The sequence below is a fragment of the Passer montanus genome, unplaced genomic scaffold (assembly GCF_014805655.1).
Source record: "Passer montanus isolate IOZ18808 unplaced genomic scaffold, ASM1480565v1 scaffold2, whole genome shotgun sequence".
NCBI classification, from domain to species: Eukaryota; Metazoa; Chordata; class Aves; order Passeriformes; family Passeridae; genus Passer; species Passer montanus.
The window spans coordinates 17162020-17184315 of NW_024366591.1; the positions used below are offsets into that span (position 1 = coordinate 17162020).

A 22296-nucleotide genomic window follows, 5' to 3' on the forward strand; every position below is an offset into this window, starting at 1 on the left:
TTTTAACCTTTTAAATTTTTCAATTAAGTTTTTCCAATTTTTTCTTGTAGCTGCAGTTTTTCTCTGCTCTGTCTCTATGAGCAAATTAAATTATAATGCTATTCAGACACATGAATGGTGCTTAGTGATACTTTTAAATGTTCATTTTTTTAAGAACTGAGTTATATAGGTGTAAGATTGTGATTCTTATGGGTTATAAAATTTTTTGGTCACATACAGAGACTCACATTAATAAAGAAACATTTTAGACCATTCTTCATCAAAGAATGGTCACTACTGCCAAACCTGTGTGTGATGTTTTACTCAGGCTATTAATCCTTTGCACAGAGTTGTTCTCTCGGATGAATTTCCAGATGTCTCTGTTTTAGAGATCACTGCTGAGATGTTTCTCTTCCTTACAATGAAACAGATAGAGCTGTAGGATTTTAGATGTAGAGGTTCAGTACACACAGTCTTGCAAGAAATAAAATTTCACATCCAAATTTGTATTTCAAAGTAGGAAATATAGACAGAGCAACTGAGGAGAATTTGGGAAGGTTAAAATGAGCAAAAAAATCAAAGAAACTAGTTAGAAAGCTGAACTTAGGGATCACATTAAAGGAGAAACACACAGGAAGGGAGAAATTATTCCCAGTGGCTGCTTGAGTGGAGAAGAGTTTTAAGTGGCTTTGGAACATCTTCACAGTATTCTTCACAGTATTTTGAGAGAATGTCTTGAATTTGAGTCTTTAATTGTCTTGAAGTTACAGAGCAAATTATGCTGGATTTTGTCAAGAGCCATGAGAAAAATGACTTTAAGAGTCAGAGAATAAGAATGATTTCACAAAACTATTCACAAAACTCATATTTTGACAGGGAAAAATGAACAAAGAAACAAATTTTACTTTTTATATTTCACAAAACTAGCTCATATTTTGACAGGGAAAAATGAACAAAGAAACAAATTTTACTTTTTAACATTTAATTTTTAAAACTAAAATCTTTCTACCTGTTTTTCAGAATGGCCTTTTCAAGTGGGGTGGGTTGGGAGTAGTTCACTTCATGGTTTTTTTGTAAGGCCACCAGAGATCATTGGGATTACCCACTCTGACCTGTATTACATGCTGCAGAGAGGAAGGGCGGGACCCTCTGCTCCTGGGCCATAAAAGCTTTCATGTGCCTGAGGATAGATGAGTAGGAGGCAGGCAGGTGTAGACATCACATTAGTGGGGGGAAAAGTAGTTCTAAAACCATCTTATTATTGGGTAAAACTAAGGTGTGTCTTAATATATGATCCTCGTCTTACTCACTAACCAAAAAGCTCCCTGCCTTTATTACACATCTCCATCTGTTGCTTCTGCTCACTAGTCCATTTCTGGGCACTCATCTGGGGTGATTCTTTGCAGAAACTAGGAAAACTGATACTTGCTTGTCTCCCAGTTGTTTTTTTAATGCTGGCTCCTTCAATTTGAGAAAGCGCTTCTGCATTTGCACAAGATGAAGTGAGAAATCTGCTAAAAGAGAGGTTGACATGTGTTTGTTGGACACCAGTTTCTCATGTTTCATTTCCACAGGTGGCAGTGGTGGCTGGAACCCTGCAGGCTGCCAGGTGGATGCAGAGTCCAATGAAAATGAAACTGTGTGCTTATGCAACCACCTCACACATTTTGGGGTCCTAATGGTAGGCAAACTCACTGCTCACCAAGTTACCTTTCCTAAGAACAGCAACACAGCATTTGTCTGGTGTCAAGACAACTCTCATTTTTGTTACTTGTGTTCTTTCTTTTCCATATAATTTATAACAATAATACATGATTTCCCCCTTACTATCATAAAGTTATCTTGTCATAACAAAGTAGCTAGTGATAAGTATTCAGAAACGAGATAATGAATAAAGTTAGCAATGGAAGAATATTATTGTTGTTGTTATTATTATCAATATTACATTTTTTCAAGTGGCTAAGTATTATTTTTTAAATAATTAAAACATACCCATGAGATTTTTCTATGTTTTAAAAATACTGTGCAACAAAAGACCTGAGATTGAGACTTCTGAGTGATACCAAAATACAAGTAGCATATTATAACATACAACTTAATATAAACAAGGCCCAGTACTAACATTTCCACTAGAGACACAGGAAAAAAAAGGTATATTAATGAGTCCTAAGTTTCAGGGTATCTCTGACATATCCCTTAACAGTAAAATCTGACAAAAGTGACCTGCAGGTGAGGAAGGAGGTGTGGAACAAGAGAGAAGTGAATAAGAAAGTCTATTTGAAATTTCCATATTGAGAAAGTGAGAAGTTGCTTGCAGAGGGAAAAAAAAAAAAAAAAAAGAGAGAAAACCATGAGAAATAGTTAGAAAGGCTGTTTTCAGAACAAAAAGAAAAGAGACTCATTGTAGAGAAAAACAGGGAAAGAAAAACATCCTCCAGACAGCAGAAGAAATAGTAATGAGGATGAAAAGTCAAGGGAGCACAATAATTCTCTTTCATCCTTAGATAGAAAGGATGACTTGTCCTTTGCAAATCCAGTTCTCAAACTTGACATGATTTATATAATGTCATAAACCATGAATTGGCACCTTTTGCACAATGTGTAAACCCATATTGGCAGTTTTTTTACTTGGCTTTACTCAGTTTTGGGGATACCCTATGTTACTGGCCTTCTCTCAGAAAAGGAGCACTGGTACAGAACACACAGCCCATACTCTGTCAGAGCCTTGAGCAAAGTCACTCACTTGGCAGAGCAGTGTCTGTCCAGGAGATGAAAGACAGAACCTTATGGGGCACTTGAGCCCCAGCAGCATAACCTCCAGCCTTCAGCTGCCTCCAGCAATTTGCACTTGTGTTTTCCAGAGGAAAAAAAATCCCAACATGAAAAAATGGAATAGTGCTATCTTTTCTGAACTTTTGGTGGTTGTTTGTGCTCAGTCATGGGCTGATACTTTTTTTTCCAGCTGAAATTAACATTCTTTGGCCTGTAAAGCATAGCTGCAGAAAACATGTTGGCTCCTGGTCACAGCAGGAATAATTCCTAAGTGGAAGTACTTGGGGTTTGAGTAACTTGTGGCAGTGTCAAATAGGACTTAAACCATACAAGGGAGCCACATATGCTGACTTTTTCAGCTTAGGCCTTCCAGACCTTTCTTAATAGAACTGCTCTCGTCACATCATGCTGAGATGTAGATATGGAAAAGCCACAAACTTTGTGTCTTCTTGCAAGCTAAATTATGGTCTTGTTCCACTTTTCATAACTAAAGGGATTAAGAAAAGGCTTTCTTTAGCATATATTCAATGAGCCCCTTCTCTTCCCTGAATGCTTCAGTGGCAGTAGGAAATAAGGCAGAAGGTCTTTGAATTTGGGCTGCATTCCAATAGATTTTTACATAGTTTTGACCATTCTAGTTGCTTTTTCATTTTAATAATTTCTTCTGACTTTAATTTAGATACTAAGTTATTTCCAAAGAACAATCTCCTTCTGTATAAATAAACTGTCATATAAGGCTGGTATGGACAGTAAGAAAAACCTGCTCCTGACTTTTCCTACAAAACATGTAAAGTTTATAGCATTTAATGTTTCTTTTTGCAAGCTAGTTTTGCTAGGGACAACAGTGACAATTGACAGTAGAATTGACATAATCATCTCTTAGTGTTTGCTCACATTTTCTCCACAGTGATATAAATCCGAACATTCTCATATTTTCTTGTCCTTAAAAAAAAGGAAATAATACTGACATTCATTCTCAGATGGTACCATGTGACAGTTAGTTAGGAAAAAAAAAAAAAAGAAAATCCTTAGAATGTTCCTGTTTCATTTCCAAATTTTTTTTTCTGTTGCTTTTATCACTATTTTCCGAACAATTATATTTAAAAGTCTAGGTTTTGTATCAAAACAGACCCTAAATCCAAAATGCAATATCTTGCCCTTGGTTTCACCTGTAGATGATTAGTTACATTGACTCCTATGGACTTTAAATAGCAAAAAGGCCAGAAATTCCCTACAATGCTGCACATTTCAGTATGAATACTTTTAAGCTACATTTTTCTAAATCTTACATCTTCTGAAAAAGAGTTGTATACAAGTAACAGAATTAAAAAGTTTGGACACTGGAGGTATTTCAATTCCTAGTACTGAATTGTAAGGCTCAGCATCAGGCTCTATCTGCTGTTCCCAGCAGTTGTAATACTTAGAGCACAAAGTTCTGAAGAGCTGTGGGAAGGAAGTGAGAGGTGTAACAACTGTAGACCGAGTACACGCAGTAAAAATGAACCCCAGTGTCAAGGTTACAGTGGTATTGCCAGAGTGCTTTTCATTTTGACTTGACTGATTACCAAGGAAGAGTGCTGTGCTCATAGCAAAAGTGCTGCCTACGAGCCATGCCTCTTCCTTCTCTCTCACAGGACCTTCAGAGAACCGTGACGCAAATCGACCCGCAGAACACCAAGGTCCTGACCTTTATCACTTACATAGGCTGTGGAATATCTGCTATATTTTCAGCTGCAACTCTCCTGACATACATTGCGTTTGAGTAAGTACTAATTCTGTGAAGAACATCACAAAGAAGTACCTGTATGTGCAGAAGAAAATAAGTTAGTTACGTGGTTAGTGTGGTTTATTTGCTTAGGAGGGGAAGTCCATGATTGAAAAAAAAATTAAACCTGCAAAATCAGGGTCACAGTGTTGTAAAGTGGAAACTTTTTCAAGGGGACATAAGTTCAGAGTCTTTCTTCCAGTTTCTAATGTGTTGTGCTGCTCAGACCAGGGAATAAGGGGAATGTGTATCAAAATTTTCCTTCTGGCAAGACAGAATGCTCTAGATTTTGAACAGATAGATATTATTTTAAAATTGCCAAACAGGCTTTTTATTTTAAAAAACCAAAACTTGCCTATGTGAGCATAACAAGTTCCAAATTTAAAAAGAGAAATTTCCAACTAGAGCAATTATATTCTATAGCCCTTAAGACAGAAGTGGGAAGAGATAAAATGAAAATAAATTTGAAGTGTTACAACAATTTCAACAGAAGTCCTGCTGGAATATGAAAGTGAGTCAAGAGAAAGCAAAAATTTCGAAGCGGTACAGTTCTGTGAAAAGTGAAAAGAGAAAATGAAGCCATGTCAACACAAAGAAAGCATTCTGCCAGTAACAGGACAGGACACAGAAGCTGCTAAAGAAGGATAATTTTCTGGGGACAGGAGGGGGAAGGGCGGCTGAAGAAGGGACTTTTCAAGTTTTATATATCTTCAATGATTGCATTCCTATTACATTACCTATGGTATAGTGTTCTGGTTCAAGTTGGTAGAAATTGTTTGCTGCCCCTCATAACCCACATTTCAGTGGGGATCAGTTTAAAAAGAATTACATGTTTTTCAGTCTTCCCAAGATCCTATTTAAAAACAAACAGACAACCACATCCACTGGACAATATATTCCAAAAACTAAGCTAACATATAAGGCCACATATGAATAGATCACAGAGGACCTTCTGGTCAGCTATACTTTTTTTGTTTTCATTTAGAGTAATACTATTTGTTTATATTTAATTTAAAGTTTTGGGATTTTTTTTAAATAAAAAACATCAGTTTTTAAAACACTGCAGCAGTTAATTAACTCATCATGGACCCAAAGAACTGGTAGCTTACCCCCACCACACACAGCTGAAACCTTCAACAATTCCACACAGAAATACACACCACTATGTCTTACTGCACAAACCCAGTTGGATGGGGTTCATTGTGCTTTTATTGACTTTGTGAAGGGGTAAACCCAGCTGCAGTAGGTGGTTTGTGTCAGAGCAGCAAGTTAATCATGTGCACCTGTTTTTGTTTCATTAGGAAGCTACGAAGAGATTATCCATCCAAAATCCTGATGAATCTGAGCACAGCCCTGCTCTTTCTTAACCTGATTTTTTTGCTTGATGGCTGGATTGCATCCTTTGATATTGATGGCCTCTGCATAGCTGTGGCTGCACTTTTGCACTTTTTTCTTCTGGCCACCTTTACATGGATGGGACTGGAAGCTGTTCACATGTACATTGCTCTAGTGAAGGTGTTCAACACGTATATACGGCGATACATACTGAAGTTTTGCATCATTGGTTGGGGTGAGTGCAGTAGATGAAATATTTACATAGGATGTATGCTGCTGTATAAAATGCTTTCTGTAAATGCTGCTATATAAAAGCTCTCTATCAGAAATACAGAGTAGAATTTATATCAGTGTGTGGTTTCCTTCCCCAGCCTGCAGCAGTGCCGGCACACAGCCAGCCCTTCTGTCACCGAGTTCCCCCGTGTGCTTCTGTGTAAATACACTCTCACTGGCACTCTCCACCCAGGGCAGCTCCCAGCCCCAGAATGAGCAGAGAGACCAGATAAACTGGTCTTGTTTTCCAAAGAGGCCACTGTGGGAGAGGGGAAATGTGAGTGTCGTGTCAGAGATGGAGAACTGTGTCACACAATGAATGCAGAAACTTTGGCAGTTACTGCAAAGCCTATGGAGGTTTTGCATTAACTTTCAAAAACTTTAATTCCAGCTTAAATTTTCTTGCCAACAAGCACAAAGCTTATTGTGAAATCAGAAACGACCAAAATTTTCTGAGATTCAGCACAGTGTTTAAACCACCAAGAGATCCTGGATGCCCTAAGCAATGTACACAGCAGGACAGATATGGAAAAAGTAATACTGAAAAATAACTGCAAGGCTCAGGCAGCAAGACTTTTATTCTTCATTTTTGTCTGTATCAGGAATCTGTGGTTTCTCCCTGAATGCACATATTGTGTTTGAAATCATACAACACAATGCAAAGCCATTAACCTTACGGCTAGAGCACTGACCTCAGTACAGCTGATAATTGATGTCTTTCCATTGGCAACTAGCATCCTCTTTGGCAACCTCAGCAGAGGACAAGAACTGAGTGGTCGGAAAAGCAAATTAACCTCTTCCCCTTAGAATCTGTTCTGTTATAGCGAGGATAAGACATGTAAATAAGGCATATCAGGAAACATGCATTTCTTTTGTGCGAGCTGTACCTTTCTGCAGAGTTCTCTTCTGCATAGTTGTCTATTTTCCCAAATTCTTCCTCTGCTTTTTTATTATGAAATACATAGTTTGCTTTACAGAAGCAAGGGGACCACATATAACATGTATAGCACTGTAGAAGATATATAATATGGTGTAGCTAATACAATGCGGTTGAGAGAAGCAGTGGAGAAATTAAAGGTTTAAGTTCATGTTCCCCAGTTACACAACTTTATGAGTTCACATTAGCATAAAAAAGTCCCTCAAAAACTTCTTAATACCATTCTTCCACTACATCTCATTTTTGAAATAATTTGTTAATCTTTTCCCTATATAATGAGAGCCTGTGTGCAGCTGCAAATTTAAGTTTAGGTAATTAAAGGATATTGTTTTACTTCAGTTTATTATTTTACTTTAATTTCCTTATCACATACTAAACTTCTTCCACCTTACAGAATATTACGAGGCCTATTCATTAATGCCTGTTAATTGCTTTGATAGTTCTATATATTTGTACTGTTTGAAAAATTTCCTTCTACCTTCTCAGTGCAGTTTTCTCAGGATGCTGTGCACTAAAGTAATAGGGATGGAGACATCAGTAATTCAGCTTGGCAGGGTGAATTTGAAAGTTTAGGTGATTTGAGAACTCACAAGTTTTCTTGTGTTACAGGTTTGCCAGCTCTGGTGATAGCAATTGTTTTCGCAAGTGCTAATACAAATGCAAGTCATGTTTATGGCAAACAATTATATGGCAGAGATGCAAACGGGCAAGGAGGAGATGACTTGTGAGTATTTCTTTTGATCTCTTGAAATTTAGCATTCATAGTTGCTTTGGAAAAGTTGACGGTGCACTAAACAAGCAAAAAGGGGCAAAACTCTGAATGATTAGAATCTGTAACATGAAGAAGGCTGTTAGAAAAATTGGAGGGAAATCTGCATTACCCAATGCCAAAAACAAACATGCCTCTGACAAAAGTTTTTTCATTAAAATAAAATAAAAATACTTGTTTTGGTTTGTCTTAAATGAAAAGTGTATTTTCTAGGTAAGAGCAAAGAAAGAATTTGTATAAAAATAGTTTCCTTTGTAAATCAAGCAGCCTTTTGCCAGTGTAGTTCAATAGTCCTCTATGTTCTTCTCTTGATGTCCAGATAATAACTCCAAATGCCAAAATTTTTATGTGAGTGCTCTTTTCCTTGCCTGGCAAACCTCATTATGATAAATAAAACTTTAATTTTTAAAATTTTATTTTAGTATCATGCTGAGCATTCAGGCCATTTGCTGCAAGAGGAATTAGTTAGAGCTCTCATATGGCTGACTGTCAAATGGCTACCTCAAAAGTCCTGCTTCTTCCCCACTCATGCTCAAGTTCAAGTTCTTCCTTAGTTCCAGTGGCAGAAATTAGAGATTTTGACAGTGAAGATCCAAGTTTGGCCATTTTGTTTCTAAAGCACTCAATGCTTCACACAGATGACAGCAGTGAATTTTTATGTACTGAGTCTGAACTTTTTTCATTATGGGATTGCAGTTCCCACCACTTCCCACTTTTTTAACTAGTTTTAACTAAAATGTGATACATCCCTCAGATTTCTCATATTTTAGTACTGTAGGCCATAGTCACTTAAGATGCCTCTGGGCGTCATCCTGTTTCCAAACAGAAAATGGACAAATGTTTCATTTTACACTATATTTCTGCATCAGTGGTATCAGAAATTGGCTCACTTTCCTTTAGTTGTATGATTAATGGAAGGATAGTTTCCATTAACCAAAAATGATCCTTTATTTTATTTTATTTTATTTTATTTTATTTTATTTTATTTTATTTTATTTTATTTTTTTACAGCTGCTGGATCAAGAACGAAGTTGTCTTTTATGTGACATGTGCCGGCTACTTTGGAATCATGTTTCTAATGAATGTCGCCATGTTTATTGTGGTGATGGTGCAAATCTGCGGGAGGAATGGGAAAAGAACCAACCGGAGCCTGAAGGAAGAGATCCTGAGGAACCTCCGCAGCGTGGTCAGCCTGACCTTCCTCCTGGGCATGACATGGGGCTTTGCCTTTTTTGCCTGGGGTCCCTTAACTCTTGCTTTCCTGTACCTATTCTCAATTTTCAATTCATTGCAAGGTAAGCTGAGTTTTTGTACTGTGAACGAATAATATTTGATCTGTTACTGTTCTGGGGCATACTATGTCCAGTGATTGGACCAGGGAACTCATATCCAGGCTCTCCAGGTTTTCCTTTGATATTTAAACATCATTAGTTTCCCCTTATGTGGAATAATAATACCAGCTACAGGTGGTTTGAATATATTATGTAAATTAATTATAGTTTCTATGTTTTTTTCCATAAAATGAGCTATATTATAAATAGAGCTCTCACTAGCTAAAAATCTGCAGTGTTCTCTGTTGAGATACATGCTGAATGACCTTCAGCATTTCCTTTCACTGATTATAACAAATATAGGAAGCCTTTTTCCTTACTTTTTTCCTGTAGGGAATCTGTAAAACTCATAAATATTTTATTAAGGCATGAGACACTCATAAAATGAAATTCAGTCCTGTCTCAGTGTGGAGAGATAGCAGAGACATATAGGATATTCTTTGCTTAAGACAAATATAGTGACTGTTACAGTCAGCTTATTTTTCTTTCTGTTACTCAAGTTTTCAATATTTTACTTTTCCAGTATAGATTGTCTTTCTGAAAAATGTTGTAAATTGTAATCACATGGTTATAAATTACAGAATGATAGAGCTGATATTTTAAAAAATTCAACAGACTTAAAACTTGCATATGTTTCAATTGCCATAAAATTCTCTACCAGTGCTTGCCCTATCCACCTATAAAGAACAACTAAATATGTAATGAAGAGAAAACCCCAAGGTCATTGGAAGTGCATGTGTTATGCCACACACATATTGACATAAAAATTAAATCTGCTGAGGGGGATAAAAAAAACCAAACTTGAAAAACCCCAAAAAACAAACTCAAGAATGTCATTGAAGGAACATGTGTTATTCAACACAAATATTGAGATAAAAATGAAATTTTCTTAGGGTCAGCAAAATATCTTCTCTTTATGGAAAAAATACTTAATATCACCCTGTGCAGATTTCATCTGATACAGTTGAGATGTATTTACTGCGCTGAAAGATTTATTGAGCTTTCATGGAAAGAGAATCATGTTGTGGGTTTTTGTTTGGGTCAGTTTCAACCTAAAATGCTAAGCAAAATGACAAAAAATACTTGGATGTGGTGTTCTTACTAGAGACTGTTTTTTCCAAAGGACACATTCTGATACTCCCCTAGCAGCATAATGAAGTATTTACTGCACTGTGTCTGTGTTAGAAATTCAGACAAGCCTAGAGAGATCAGAAGTATGGGAAGAACATGAGAAAAGACTTAAATTCTGAAAACCTTGCCAAGGGTCAAATTGAACAAGTTCTCTGTAACCAGAATTTCCAGTGCAATCAATTAAGCTTGTATGTGCAGAGTACAAGGTTGACCATCACTGCCTAAATGGGGTAATGGCACTATTTAATGGAAGATGAATATTTGGAAGGCAGTTAAGTCAGAAGATGAAACTGAAAAAGACAAGAAGTAAATGTAAAAAGAAGAGTGATGAGATTTTCATGGATTGTGGTAGCAATGATGATGCAGTCTACGCTCAGACACATCAGATCAAGCAATAGGAGATAAAAATCTTCTATCTGAAGGTACTTATTGCTGTTTCAGAAAGAGCTACACAAAGCTCCTTTAAAGAATAAAGGAAGAGGATGTTTAAAATCCTATATAAATGGTGCAGTGTTCATGTAGCAGTAAGGGGATGGAATGGGGAAAATTTGTATCAGAAAGCATTCCCTAGCAGCAAAAAGCATTTCAATATGGAAGTCTTTCATCAGTATTAGCAGCTTAATTATGGAAATGTTGGTAAATACATCTGTTCTCTCTCATGTTTTTGAGAACTGCATGAGTATTTCAAGCCATACCAGCAGCCTCCAGCAGCAGTTTTCTGTGCACTGGCAATGAAAAAGCAAATTGCAGCAACTGTTAGTGTTACTGTACTTTGCTGTTTCATCTACAAAGGAAATTCTTGACGCTTTCTCCTTGACGCTCAGAGTAAAAAAATATGGGAACATTTCTTTTTTGGCTGCTCATTTTATATATATGCCTGGGCAAGCCAAATACTTTCAAGTCAGAGCCAAGTTAGAACCAAGCCTAGGATCTGATTTGTCTCTGGGAACCAAAACCAAAGCTGTACTACTAAAAGCACATTGTAAACTTAATGAATAATGAAATACAGAGAAAAAAATTTCTGGAAACCAAGCCCAGACAGGGCAAAGGCAAAGTACTTAATGCAGTACATTTGTTTTGCATTACTATGGAATATGTGTTTTCTTTTTAAATATTTAGAATATTCACTGCAGTTTAATTAAGCATCAATTTACTAAGTTTGTAAGCTGTGTAAAAGCCCTAAGAACTTCAGGCCACAAACAACTTCATATCTCCAGCCCTGTAAGAGCTGATAGTGGTTGCATTTGACTTGCTTTGTGCTTTATACAAATCACATAGAAAAATATTTTACCAAATGCAAATGCAGTAACCATAATCCAAGAGAGGTTACATTTGAGATGCGTTAAGGTCGTGCCTATTTTAAAATGTGCTTTTTCTTTTTTCCTCCATCAGCTCTTGAAAAAAACTTGTAAGATTGTGTCTCATAACCCAACCCTTACCTGAAGTTAACTGATTCCATAGGTCTCAACCTAGGCTGATAAGCAAATACAAGTCCAGTTCAATGACATGCATTAGTGCAAAATTAGGCCAGCAGTTTGGAGGAGAGAAGATAATTTGATTCTCCAAAACATTATAATCCAAGATATACCCTGCCATTGTGTTCTGACAGCTGAAACATAGTAGACATTAGTATACAGAACTATTCATGATGGTCATAAAGGAATGGTTTTAGAGGAAGCCACTTGACCATGTCTGCCCACATTATGTAGCATTTATTCACATCCAAGATAAAATAATGAGGGATCTTGCAATAGCATTTTGCTGTCAGGTGCTCAGCCTCAGGTTGGCTCTCTCACAGACAGTACAAGTAAAACAAGAAATTGGCTAAGCCACAGAAAAACAAAAGATTCCACAGCCAGTGCCAGCCTGAGAAGATTCAGGAGCATTTCCAACTACTATATTTAGCTCCAAAGTACATCTGTAGGTGATGAAAACATATCATACACCTTGTTAAGGCCTACCTTATCACATGGTAGGATGCTTATCTCCTGTCTTGAAAAAAAAAACTTTTAACATTCCATGAGAAAAATCAACTCCACAAAAACATTTCTAAACACATTTATTACAATTGAGTATGAAAATCTGTTAGTTTTCTTTGGGAGTAAGTAGCTGAACTCCTAATTAGAACTTGTGAGCATATTCTTACTATTTTCATAATCATTCATGTACGTGCATGAGATGCACATAAATCCAAGTGTGCTTTTTCAGCATTTGGCCAGCACTCAACCCACTACATTAGGACACCCCTAAGTGCCATTTAAAAGATGTCTGGTTTTAAAAGAATACAGCCCACAGATCTGTACATACAGAACCATATCCAGGAGATAAAGTATCTTCTTGCTAATATAATAATGTTGGTATTTATTTTTCAGTCTCTTTCTTGCAGTCCTGTTGGGTGTAGAATAGTCATTTGCTTCAAAGAAAAGACCTTTCAATCATTTTTCTCTAAGCAAAAAAAAAAAAAAGAAAAAAAAGAAAAGAAAAATATTAACACTGAGCTAAATCAACAATGCCAATAAAAGTCATCATAATCTCTGTATTCTGATATCCCAGACACATGGCAACTAGAGGATGGGAAAACTTTAGTTAATTTCCATACCTCTTAAATGATGCATCGGTAACAATAACAAAATATTAAGATGATTTTTTTTGTTTCTACTTCATGGTCTTCTTATTACAAATTTCAGTTAATCTGTTGCTAAATACATGCTTCATTTGGTGTTTCTTTGCTTTTGTCACAGGTTTGTTTATATTTGTATTCCATTGTGCTATGAAGGAAAATGTGCAGAAACAGTGGAGGAGACATCTCTGTTGTGGCAGATTCCGACTGGCAGACAATTCAGGTAAAGGCAATTCACAACTCCCCTCCCTAGGTGCTGCAGTTGTCTATAGAAGTCCAGGTAAACAGCTTGTTAGGTTATTTTAATATAATACCAAGTAAGCCAGAGATGTGGGTGATGGTTTTAGAAGGCACATCAAACCCTAAAAATAAAATCTAAAAAAATTATAATCCAGAGATTCAAACTTTGTCATTCCAAACCCAGTATTTCTCATTTTCATCTATATTAAAGTATGTTGACTTTGAATTGTGTAGTCTGTTAAGCTGATGTAGGAGCAAATCTAAAAAGTTGCATAGAAATATTATTGCTTCTTTTGCTTTTATCTTTGACTTTTCAAACTGTCCTGTCCTTTGCCATTGAATTCTGAGATGATTAGAGACTCAGAAATGTAGAAAAATCCTTTAACACAAGCCGGTTAGGTTCTAGAACTGAAGTTCACCTTCATCTGCAACAACCAGAGTGAAAGAAGAGACACTGGTTTGGACATGTGGAAAGTCCAATCCTTGGGCCACTATATTTAGAGTTTCCTGAACCTTTGGCCATCTTGAAGGGCATGAGACTGCTTTGCTCAAGCAACTGGCTCTTCCTTTGCTGTCTGATGTGGTGATTTGGACCGTATAATTCTTTCTCATATGATTCTTGTTCAATGACCAGTGTTCAAATCTACAGCTGGTGTAAGGTGGCATAAGCGCATTGCTTTCCACAGTAAACTTTCATTTTGTAGTAAGAAAACTTCATTCATTATTTCAAAGAGTTAATACAAACTAGAAAAATCATATTCATTCTGATCAGACATCCAAATTGTTTCATATGTTCATACGTTCATGTAATTTATCCTGTAACTCCTGAACTGAAAAACAAAGATGGATCAAATTATTTCCTTTTTTTTTTTGTTATGTTGCTGTTGGGCAGCTTGTGGGTATGAATATGGTAGAAATAAAAACAGGAAGGATTTGAATATTTCAGTGGTATAGTTAATGTGATGTCATTATGTCTGGCATAAACCAGTGTATCTCCATGGGCTGGTTTTAATCTCCATGAACCTGACACTGTTTTCAGGCAGAACAGTGAAATATAAATCAAATGTGAACTTCCATACCTAAACACTCTAGCAATAATTTACTACAAAGTATTTGTCTTGATTTAAATCAAGACTAAAGTGGTCCATGTGTCTTTGGCTTGGACTTCTCTTCCATTTTGTGAATTTCATTGAAGTGCAGTGAATAACAGCAAGATGACTTAATTGTGGAACTTCCTGCACTTACCTCAAATTTTATGGTACAAAAGTAGTTAGATACTTTTATTCTACTGGTATTGGGACACTTGTGGTGAGTTTTTAAGTGTTATTTTTCTTCAGTCAGTTTATCGGTATTAGCTATTTAATTGAATTTTAGAAGTTGTTCCAGCACAGGAGCCTATTTTGTTAATGGTTTCGACTAAATTCTTTAAATGTGAGCTACTGAAAAAACTTTATTATGTAAATTGTGCGCAATATGCTAAACAACAAGCTATTTGTTAGTAGGTAGTATCTTCCACAGCAGCAGCAGCAGCAGATCAAACCCTCAGATGATAAGATCATTGTAATGATCCTAACACCTTCGGATTTTGCTCTTCAGGTCAGGAAAGTTTGGTATCCCTACACTGCTAGAGAGCTTCTCTGCTCTTTTGCATTCTGGAAAGCCAGGTCATACTTGTAGTTCTGCTGTCCAGACAAACTATTGTTGGAATGTTAGAGCCACCAATTTCAACTGTTTTAGTAGGGTAAATCAAGTTGGAATAATTTTATCATTCTTAAGAACCAAAGAGGATACCTAACAGGAAAAGGATGGGGTATTTCTTATAAGCAATACAAGGAAATGCATCAGATATTTGAAATAATCATAATTGTATAAATTAGGCATTTATTATGATAGTTATTTATGTAAAACTTCTCAATCATTTTTAGATTGGAGCAAAACAGCAACCAATATTATAAAGAAGAGTTCCGATAATCTTGGGAAATCCTTATCCTCTAGTTCCATCGGCTCCAATTCAACCTACCTAACATCCAAATCAAAATCTACGACGAATACGTATTGCAAACGAAACAGCCATACAGGTGAGTTCTTGCATTGCAACCCAGTGCATCTGTGAGCACATAGGTTTGTGTTAAAGGCACAGCAAGCATTTCTACCCCAAGGTTAAAGAGACAAAATGTCATCAATTCATATAGTGCAGTATTTTTTAAATTTTTGTTACTGTTAATAAGAACCATTACCCAACGTGCAATACATCCTATATATATATATATATCTGATCTCCGTATGTTCCCATACTAAGTGAAATAGGCTTGATGAAAGCAAATTTTGCTTATTATCCTATTGTAAACACAGGGTAGCCAAAGCACAGAGAGATGACGTTCTTCACCCAAGGTAACGTGAAAGCTGGCAGTACAGCTGGAAATAGGAATCAAGTCTTCAGAGTCCAAGTCCACAGCTGATTGTCTTGGTTAAACTCCTTTCATCTAACTGTAAAACATTTATGGGTAAAACGACAAATGGAGCCTACTCAGAAATGGATACTGTATTCCCAGAGTATGCATTGTCTTGCCCATCTACAAGTAGCCATATCTACTGCTTATTTATTTAGATATCAATGGTATATGTAATAAAAGGCATCATCTGTATTCCACTCATACCATGAAAATGTGCTAATTAAGACTTTAAGGGAGCAAAGAAAGAGAGCAGCTGGAATGATTCGCAAGTTTGGTTGTGTCTGAGATAACATTTCAGAAATTCACTTATATATTTCAGATTTTTTTTTGTTACTCTGTTTTGTGAGTGCATGTTTTTGTCCTGTGTAAAGTCACATAGCATTATTATACAATACTCTTTTATAAATATAGTGGAAATAAAACCTGCGCACATATGTAACTCAAAGGTGTGTTTACTTGTTTTAAAATATTTATCAGAAAAAATGTTTAGATATAAAGTAGATTATTTCACTAGAAGGAAAGTTATGTTTTTTCTTAAGTATTAATTATTTTCATTAAGCCCTCAATGTCTCATTTATGACAGAACACTCACCTTTCTTGATGCATGGCAGTTTCCAGGAAATACCTTCTATTATTTTAATTGATGATCATTACCTACTTCAGTTAGGCAGAAATACTCCTTTTTTAAAATTAACTATACTGTTTTTCTCACTGATCAAGATTCAGTGCATCCATTAGCATGAGGGATTGTGCATCAGGGATTTCAAGGGTTTAAAACTGTATTGTTTGTTGAGAACATACAGGAAGTACATCTGCTTTGAATACAGTAAAAATGAGCAGTATCTTAGAAATTCCTGCTGGCACCTGAGCTTGCCCTCAGGACTGCTATTCACAGCTGCACTGGGGGCACACGGCTGGTGCCTGCCTCCCTGGGCTGCCTGTCCCTGCTGCCAGGTCAGGTTTGGTGTGCAGGTGCACCCAGCTGCCCTGTTCTTCATCTCTTCCCTGCAGGAACACTTCTGCCAGCAGTCTCCCACAAACACCATCTTTAATATCAGGCTATCAATTAAGAAGATTTAGTGCTGGAGTTCTTGCAAGGTGTTCTTGAAGTAAAACAAAGAAACTATTCCAGATAAGAAAGTTAAAAGAAACTTGCTCATGTGTAGTCTTCAAAAATTATTATCTTAATCCCAAGCATAAATTATTCCTAAAAAGGATTGCAGTTCTTAATGCAATCAAAGTTTTTAATATGAAGTTTTTTTGGACATTAAGAGAACACAACAGTTTTCTTTTTATTTTTTAGAATTTTAATGTGTTTCACTTTGTTCTCCAAAATACACATCTTATTGTGATACTCCACGAGAATTTTTGACAACACTAGGTTTTTCAATGCTGACATATCTTCTCATGTGTAAAAATAATAAAAGCAATACAAAATAATATTCAGATTCTGATTGTAAATACAGCTGAACTTCTGTTTGCCAACTTAGCTAAACTGCAGGCAGAGAATGCCATAGCTACATGTCTTGGCAAGTCTTGTTGATATGGTAATAATGTGCTCCCTGGAATTGACACAAGCATTCATGTGTTTGTGGTGTAGATAATGTCTTCTAAGGCCCTTTCCTCATCAGTGGTGGAGCATTACAGGTAAAGTGAGAATTGCTTTTGTTGAATGCATGGTTGGAACAGGGTGGAGGGATGCTTCTTGCATGATGTCCTCATTGATGCAGAGGATTTTGCTAATCAGAAACGCTGCTTATTTCTATTACATCTTGCACCACTGATGCTGAATCAAAGGACAAGCATGCTTCAAACTCTGGGTGTCTGCACTCTGCATGGGGCATGCAGCATTTAGAGGATACCATTTTAGAAAACAGACATTAATGTTCTGGCATTAATGCCTGTGCACAGTAGTCTGGGGAAAGGAGATTATCCTGAAAGGAGATTATCCATACATGAAGCATACATTAAAAAGCAAAAAAAAATCTGACTGAGTTCCAGAAGATTGCTTAGTATTTATCAAAGTTATTACAGAAAATTTAATATATTTGTATTTGGGCTATGGCCATTACTAGATTACTCTTCTAAACACTGAGATTTTTATATCCATTAGCACCCAAAATTACTCTGAATGATGAATTATATATGCCTGAAAACCACCCTATGAACTGCTGCTTGAATGCACCAACACAAATATTGGATGGACCCTCATGGGCGAACAAAAGATGTCACTATGGCATCTTGTGCCCCAGCTGTCTACAAACCCAAACCAAACTACTTGTAGAAAGTACTTAAATATCGTCTGTAACACTTCAGTGAATTAGAAGTTAAGATGATCTCTGCAGAGAATTTGGGCATACAGCTCACACTTCCGGGATACATAATTTTGACCCTGTACTTAGATGTGAAGCTCTTGGTTAGTAAATGCATACATTTGAAAGGCTCTCAGTACTCTGAAATTTGCCATTGGACATGCAGTTACTCACTGCAATTCATGAACATTCTTGCGTGCTTTGAAAAATCATCCTGATAAGCCTCAACATGCCTGTTTCTGTTGTAATGGGTGAAACTGTTTTGATTTCTCTGTCTGCAATCCATTTCTCCTTCGCAACTCTGTGCTTTTTTATGGCTTGGTATCATGACTTTTCCAGGGATGGGTTACTTTTCTTTTGATTTCAAGGTGGTTTATTTCTAAGAAAAGCTTTTTATGAAATCATGGTTCAAGTAGTGTGCTTAATTCTTAAGTGATCCTTTAACAAGGAATTTTAGGAGATTACTTCACCGAGGTCTTGTAAACAGCCATCAAAAATATCACTTGTATAAAACATTGCTTTCCAGGGTGCTCCACCTTACTGCTAGCTAACAGTGGTACAGACCTTGCCCAGGTTCAGGGAATTTATTCAGTGGAAGAGATAAGAAAGAAAGCTGGGTTACGACAGCATACTTGAGAGAGACAAGCTCTCTCCTTCTCATTTCTCGCTACTTTAGCTCTACCTACTGACCGTTCTCTGAACAGCACAGCGAGCCGCTGAAGCAGACTTTCCCAGTCTGGCTGGGAATTGTCTTGGTTCTTTACCTTCAGCTTCAGCTTCACCCTTGACCTCTAGCTCATGGACTCTGAAGGGAGGCCCAGTTGTTGCATGCTTTCCTCCTTACAGTTTTCAGCCTGTACATTATGGAAAAAGCAAGGTGAGGCTAGGCAAGCACATAGTTTTGGCTCTGGTAATCTCCTTTAGGATGAAAAACATCCTCTGCTACATTCAGCACAGATTATATTATTTCTGTGCATAGCTCAAAACATCCACTGTTGAAATAATTAAATCTGTTCACAGTCATTCTACAGTACTTTATGTGGAGATGCTGTTTATGGAGATCCAGTGCTATCAAAATACTTTTAGTTTGTAAGATTCAGAGCATCAGCAGTAAATTAATATATTAAAAGGTCACAGGAGTCAGTAACAGTTTAGGCAAAATAATAGAGGGATAGTTTCAAGAGATACCTGAAAGGTGTGCCCACAAAACCAGACATCTCAAAAGAATTTAGAAGAAGCAATCTGAAGCCAAAAAGTTATTTGCTGATTCTTAGGGCAGTAATTTAATTCAGCAGTAGTGACAATTGAAGGCATATCAATGTGGGAGTGACACATCTTTTAAACTGTGAATTTGCTTAAGAGGCCCTAACTAATACTTGCTGCTTTTTCCTTCTCTTAGAGAATGTTTTTCTTGACAAGCCATCTTCAAAATTTGCCCAAGAGGATGGAGAACAGACATCAATCATCCCTGTCCACCAGGTTATTGACAAAGTCAAAGGATACTGCAATCCTCACTCCGACAGCTTCTATAAAAATATCATCATGTCCGACACATTCAGTCGCAGCACAAAGTTCTAGCTGGGTTTCTGATTTGCTGGTTTTTTTAATCAAAGGAATACAAAATGTCTGCCTGGATTTGAGAATATTGAATGTCATAGAATGTGACTTGTTCTGTTATCTTTTCCCAGTTTATAGGGTTTCCTGCAAACAGCTTCCACTTAAGGACTGATTTTTTTAAGTTTTTACTGTTGTTGAAAATGACAGGTTTTTACCATGGTATTAAGCTTTTTTTAAATGTGTGCCAGCCAGCATGATGCCTGGACAGCTAATTATAATCTTATAAGACTGAAGAGCCACAAGCCTAACTTTAAAAAATATAATCGAAACAGAAGCAAGTCTTGACTCCTGGAGAAAATAGCAGACATGTCATGAAGTACAGGCGAGCTTTTATTGAACAGTTTGCTGGTGGTCTTTTTGTTTTGCAAAATGGATTTTTTAATATGGATTTTCCCTATGGCACTTGTTAGAGTCTTGCTTCTTGAATGCCTAGTGCTTTTTATTCATAAGTGAATAAAACCCTACCACCACTTAAAGGGTTATTTTAAACCATTTTTGCCTAAATATACCTGATCATACAAACCTTACTCACCAAAACAGCATATGCTGTAAATGCAGGCAAATTTGTATCCATATATAGAAAAACAGTTTACACAGAGTTGTATTTCAGCATTTATTGATTGGTATGTATGAAATGCAGTGTCTTCCATCTCAAGTCTATGTTTAATGTTCTTTTTTCACAAAACAAAATAACAAAAAGGCATTCAACTATATATAGATATATTTATATATACCTAGAACTCTCTCTACACATATTTTTATAATAATACACACAGTAAGTATGACAACATATACCAGAGACAATCTAAAAACTACGGACGGTGCTAAAATTGAAGTTTAAATATTTAAATGCAAGATGAATTCTTTGTAAACCCATGAGTTAGTCAGTCTCTGTACTTCACATATACTGTATGTCTAGACACCTCCATCAGATGGCATTGCAACATTAGGATAACTGGAACATGTTTACCAAAAATAAATAAACAACATCTTTCTGGGCACGTAACATTATCAGTATCCCTTTGTTGCCCTGTTGGATGACATGATTGAGGTTGTTGGATGCACAGAGTTTAAATGTTCAGGCAATATTAAGGAATTTCACAGTGTTATACTGTGTCCATAATGACATTGAGGGGTGTGGGGGTGGGTGTGTGCAGAGAACAGACAAGAGCATAAAATGCTTATTTGTTTTAATCTCTATAAATGTGTGACATATTAGCAAGTGACCTTGAGTGCCAAAAGGGCATCTCTCCTCATGAACTGTGTTTCACCCCATGACAAGCTTTATAAAAATTGTAGCTGCACGTGTTTCTGAAGGCATGTGCTGAAACATAAAAGGTTTTTTCAAGTATGGCATTCTGAGGAAAATGTATCCTAATGGAGGTTTTAATTTTTAGAATTATCCCTTTTTTAACCAAAATATTTTTAGCCATATATTTAATTATTTGAATTCAGAGTGCATAAAGTTGTACTGAAATTTTTCCGCTGCCAGGCAGGTGGACGCTCAGTGATTAGGGATGTGGGTTTGTGCTTTCTCTGCTCTTTGCACGTGCTTTTGTGTGCAGAGATCATTTAATGCTGTGACCGCACAAACGGCACATTTCCCCTGGCTGCAAACACCTGGTGGGAGGAGGATGTCCCAATGAGGTTCCACCCAGGAACACTGCTGGCACTACACAGACCTGAGCAAAACCTCAGTCTCATAACTGCAAACACATTTGTGGTGTATGAATGGAAGTCAGCCCCATTCACTCAAACTGTAATTAATAACAGGGAAGAGTGTTGTCAGATATCTTTAATATTTTAAATCATTTACGGAGAGATTATGTACAAGCATTTACTGAACTTATATTTTATCTTCCCACTTGCTTAACTACTGTAGGTAATAGTGTTCACATAGCAGCTTACTGTGAGATTTCTACCTGATTAAGATGTTCAAAAATGAAGAGGAGAAGCAAACATTCATGAAAAAAATGAGGAATCAATAAAACATAACAGATGAAAAATATATAAATAAAAAACCCCTTAGTATCCTGAATAAAGCTGAGCTATAACCTATCAGTTTAATGTACATCTACCTGTATTTTTGCTGAATTAAGATTTTTTCTTTTTTTTACTACCATGTAGTAATCTTAAACTGTCTGTGTCACTTAGCTGCTCTTGAATGCTCTCAATTCTACAATGTAAAGCTTTCTGTTTTGTAGTTGACATGCTGTAACCTCCCTTGTACATATTTATTTATTTGTGAGGTTAAATATGTCAAATATACGTAGCACTATAATGACTGTTCTTGTTACTTTAATGCTAAGTTTCTGCTTCATCATAGAAGAAGAGGGAAAGAATAATTTCTTATATGTTTTTTCTAAATACCTTGTGAAACAGTTTACTGTAGCTCTATCTTTTGCAACTTTGAGGAAACTTGTCAGTGTAATTTGTGATACTAGTCAGTGAAATATAGTGTAACAGGTTTGAAGATGGACTAAAATGGAAAGAAATCTTTTCAAGTAAACATTTTTTATGTTAGTGTTCCAAATAATTAAAGTCTTTTAATAGTGAATGGTTGACTTTTATTTTTCCTTTTAATGTTTAATGGCAAAAATTACACAGTGGAATTCTGGAAAATAATCTTGTGTTTTTTTAAATACTTGAGACAGGCACACGCCTAGCCAAAATGTTGGAAATAAATGTGCAAGACTAACTCCACCTCATCAGGGGAACACATTTTGCAGAATATACCTTTCCCTTTTGTAATTTACTCAATG

General features: G+C 36.4%; 1 protein-coding gene across 6 annotated transcripts in view; it reads left to right on the forward strand.

The window, feature by feature from the left end:
* Nucleotides 1-22091, forward strand: part of ADGRG6 (adhesion G protein-coupled receptor G6) — a 111079-nt gene extending 88988 nt beyond the window's left edge. For 4 of the 6 annotated variants that reach the window (XM_039707506.1, XM_039707503.1, XM_039707504.1 and 1 more), the window contains 8 exons: nucleotides 1554-1660; nucleotides 4386-4513; nucleotides 5818-6086; nucleotides 7671-7785; nucleotides 8842-9125; nucleotides 13034-13135; nucleotides 15078-15230; nucleotides 19317-22091. In XM_039707506.1, coding sequence (XP_039563440.1) covers nucleotides 1554-1660; nucleotides 4386-4513; nucleotides 5818-6086; nucleotides 7671-7785; nucleotides 8842-9125; nucleotides 13034-13135; nucleotides 15078-15230; nucleotides 19317-19495 — 1337 coding nt within the window. In that variant the 3' untranslated portion in view covers nucleotides 19496-22091. Of the gene's footprint in view, nucleotides 1-1553; nucleotides 1661-4385; nucleotides 4514-5817; nucleotides 6087-7670; nucleotides 7786-8841; nucleotides 9126-13033; nucleotides 13136-15077; nucleotides 15231-15504; nucleotides 17166-17205; nucleotides 17253-19316 lie in introns of those variants that run through there. The other 2 variants (XM_039707508.1, XM_039707509.1) reach the window with 2 other exon arrangements.
* The last annotated feature ends 205 nt before the right edge of the window (nucleotides 22092-22296 follow it).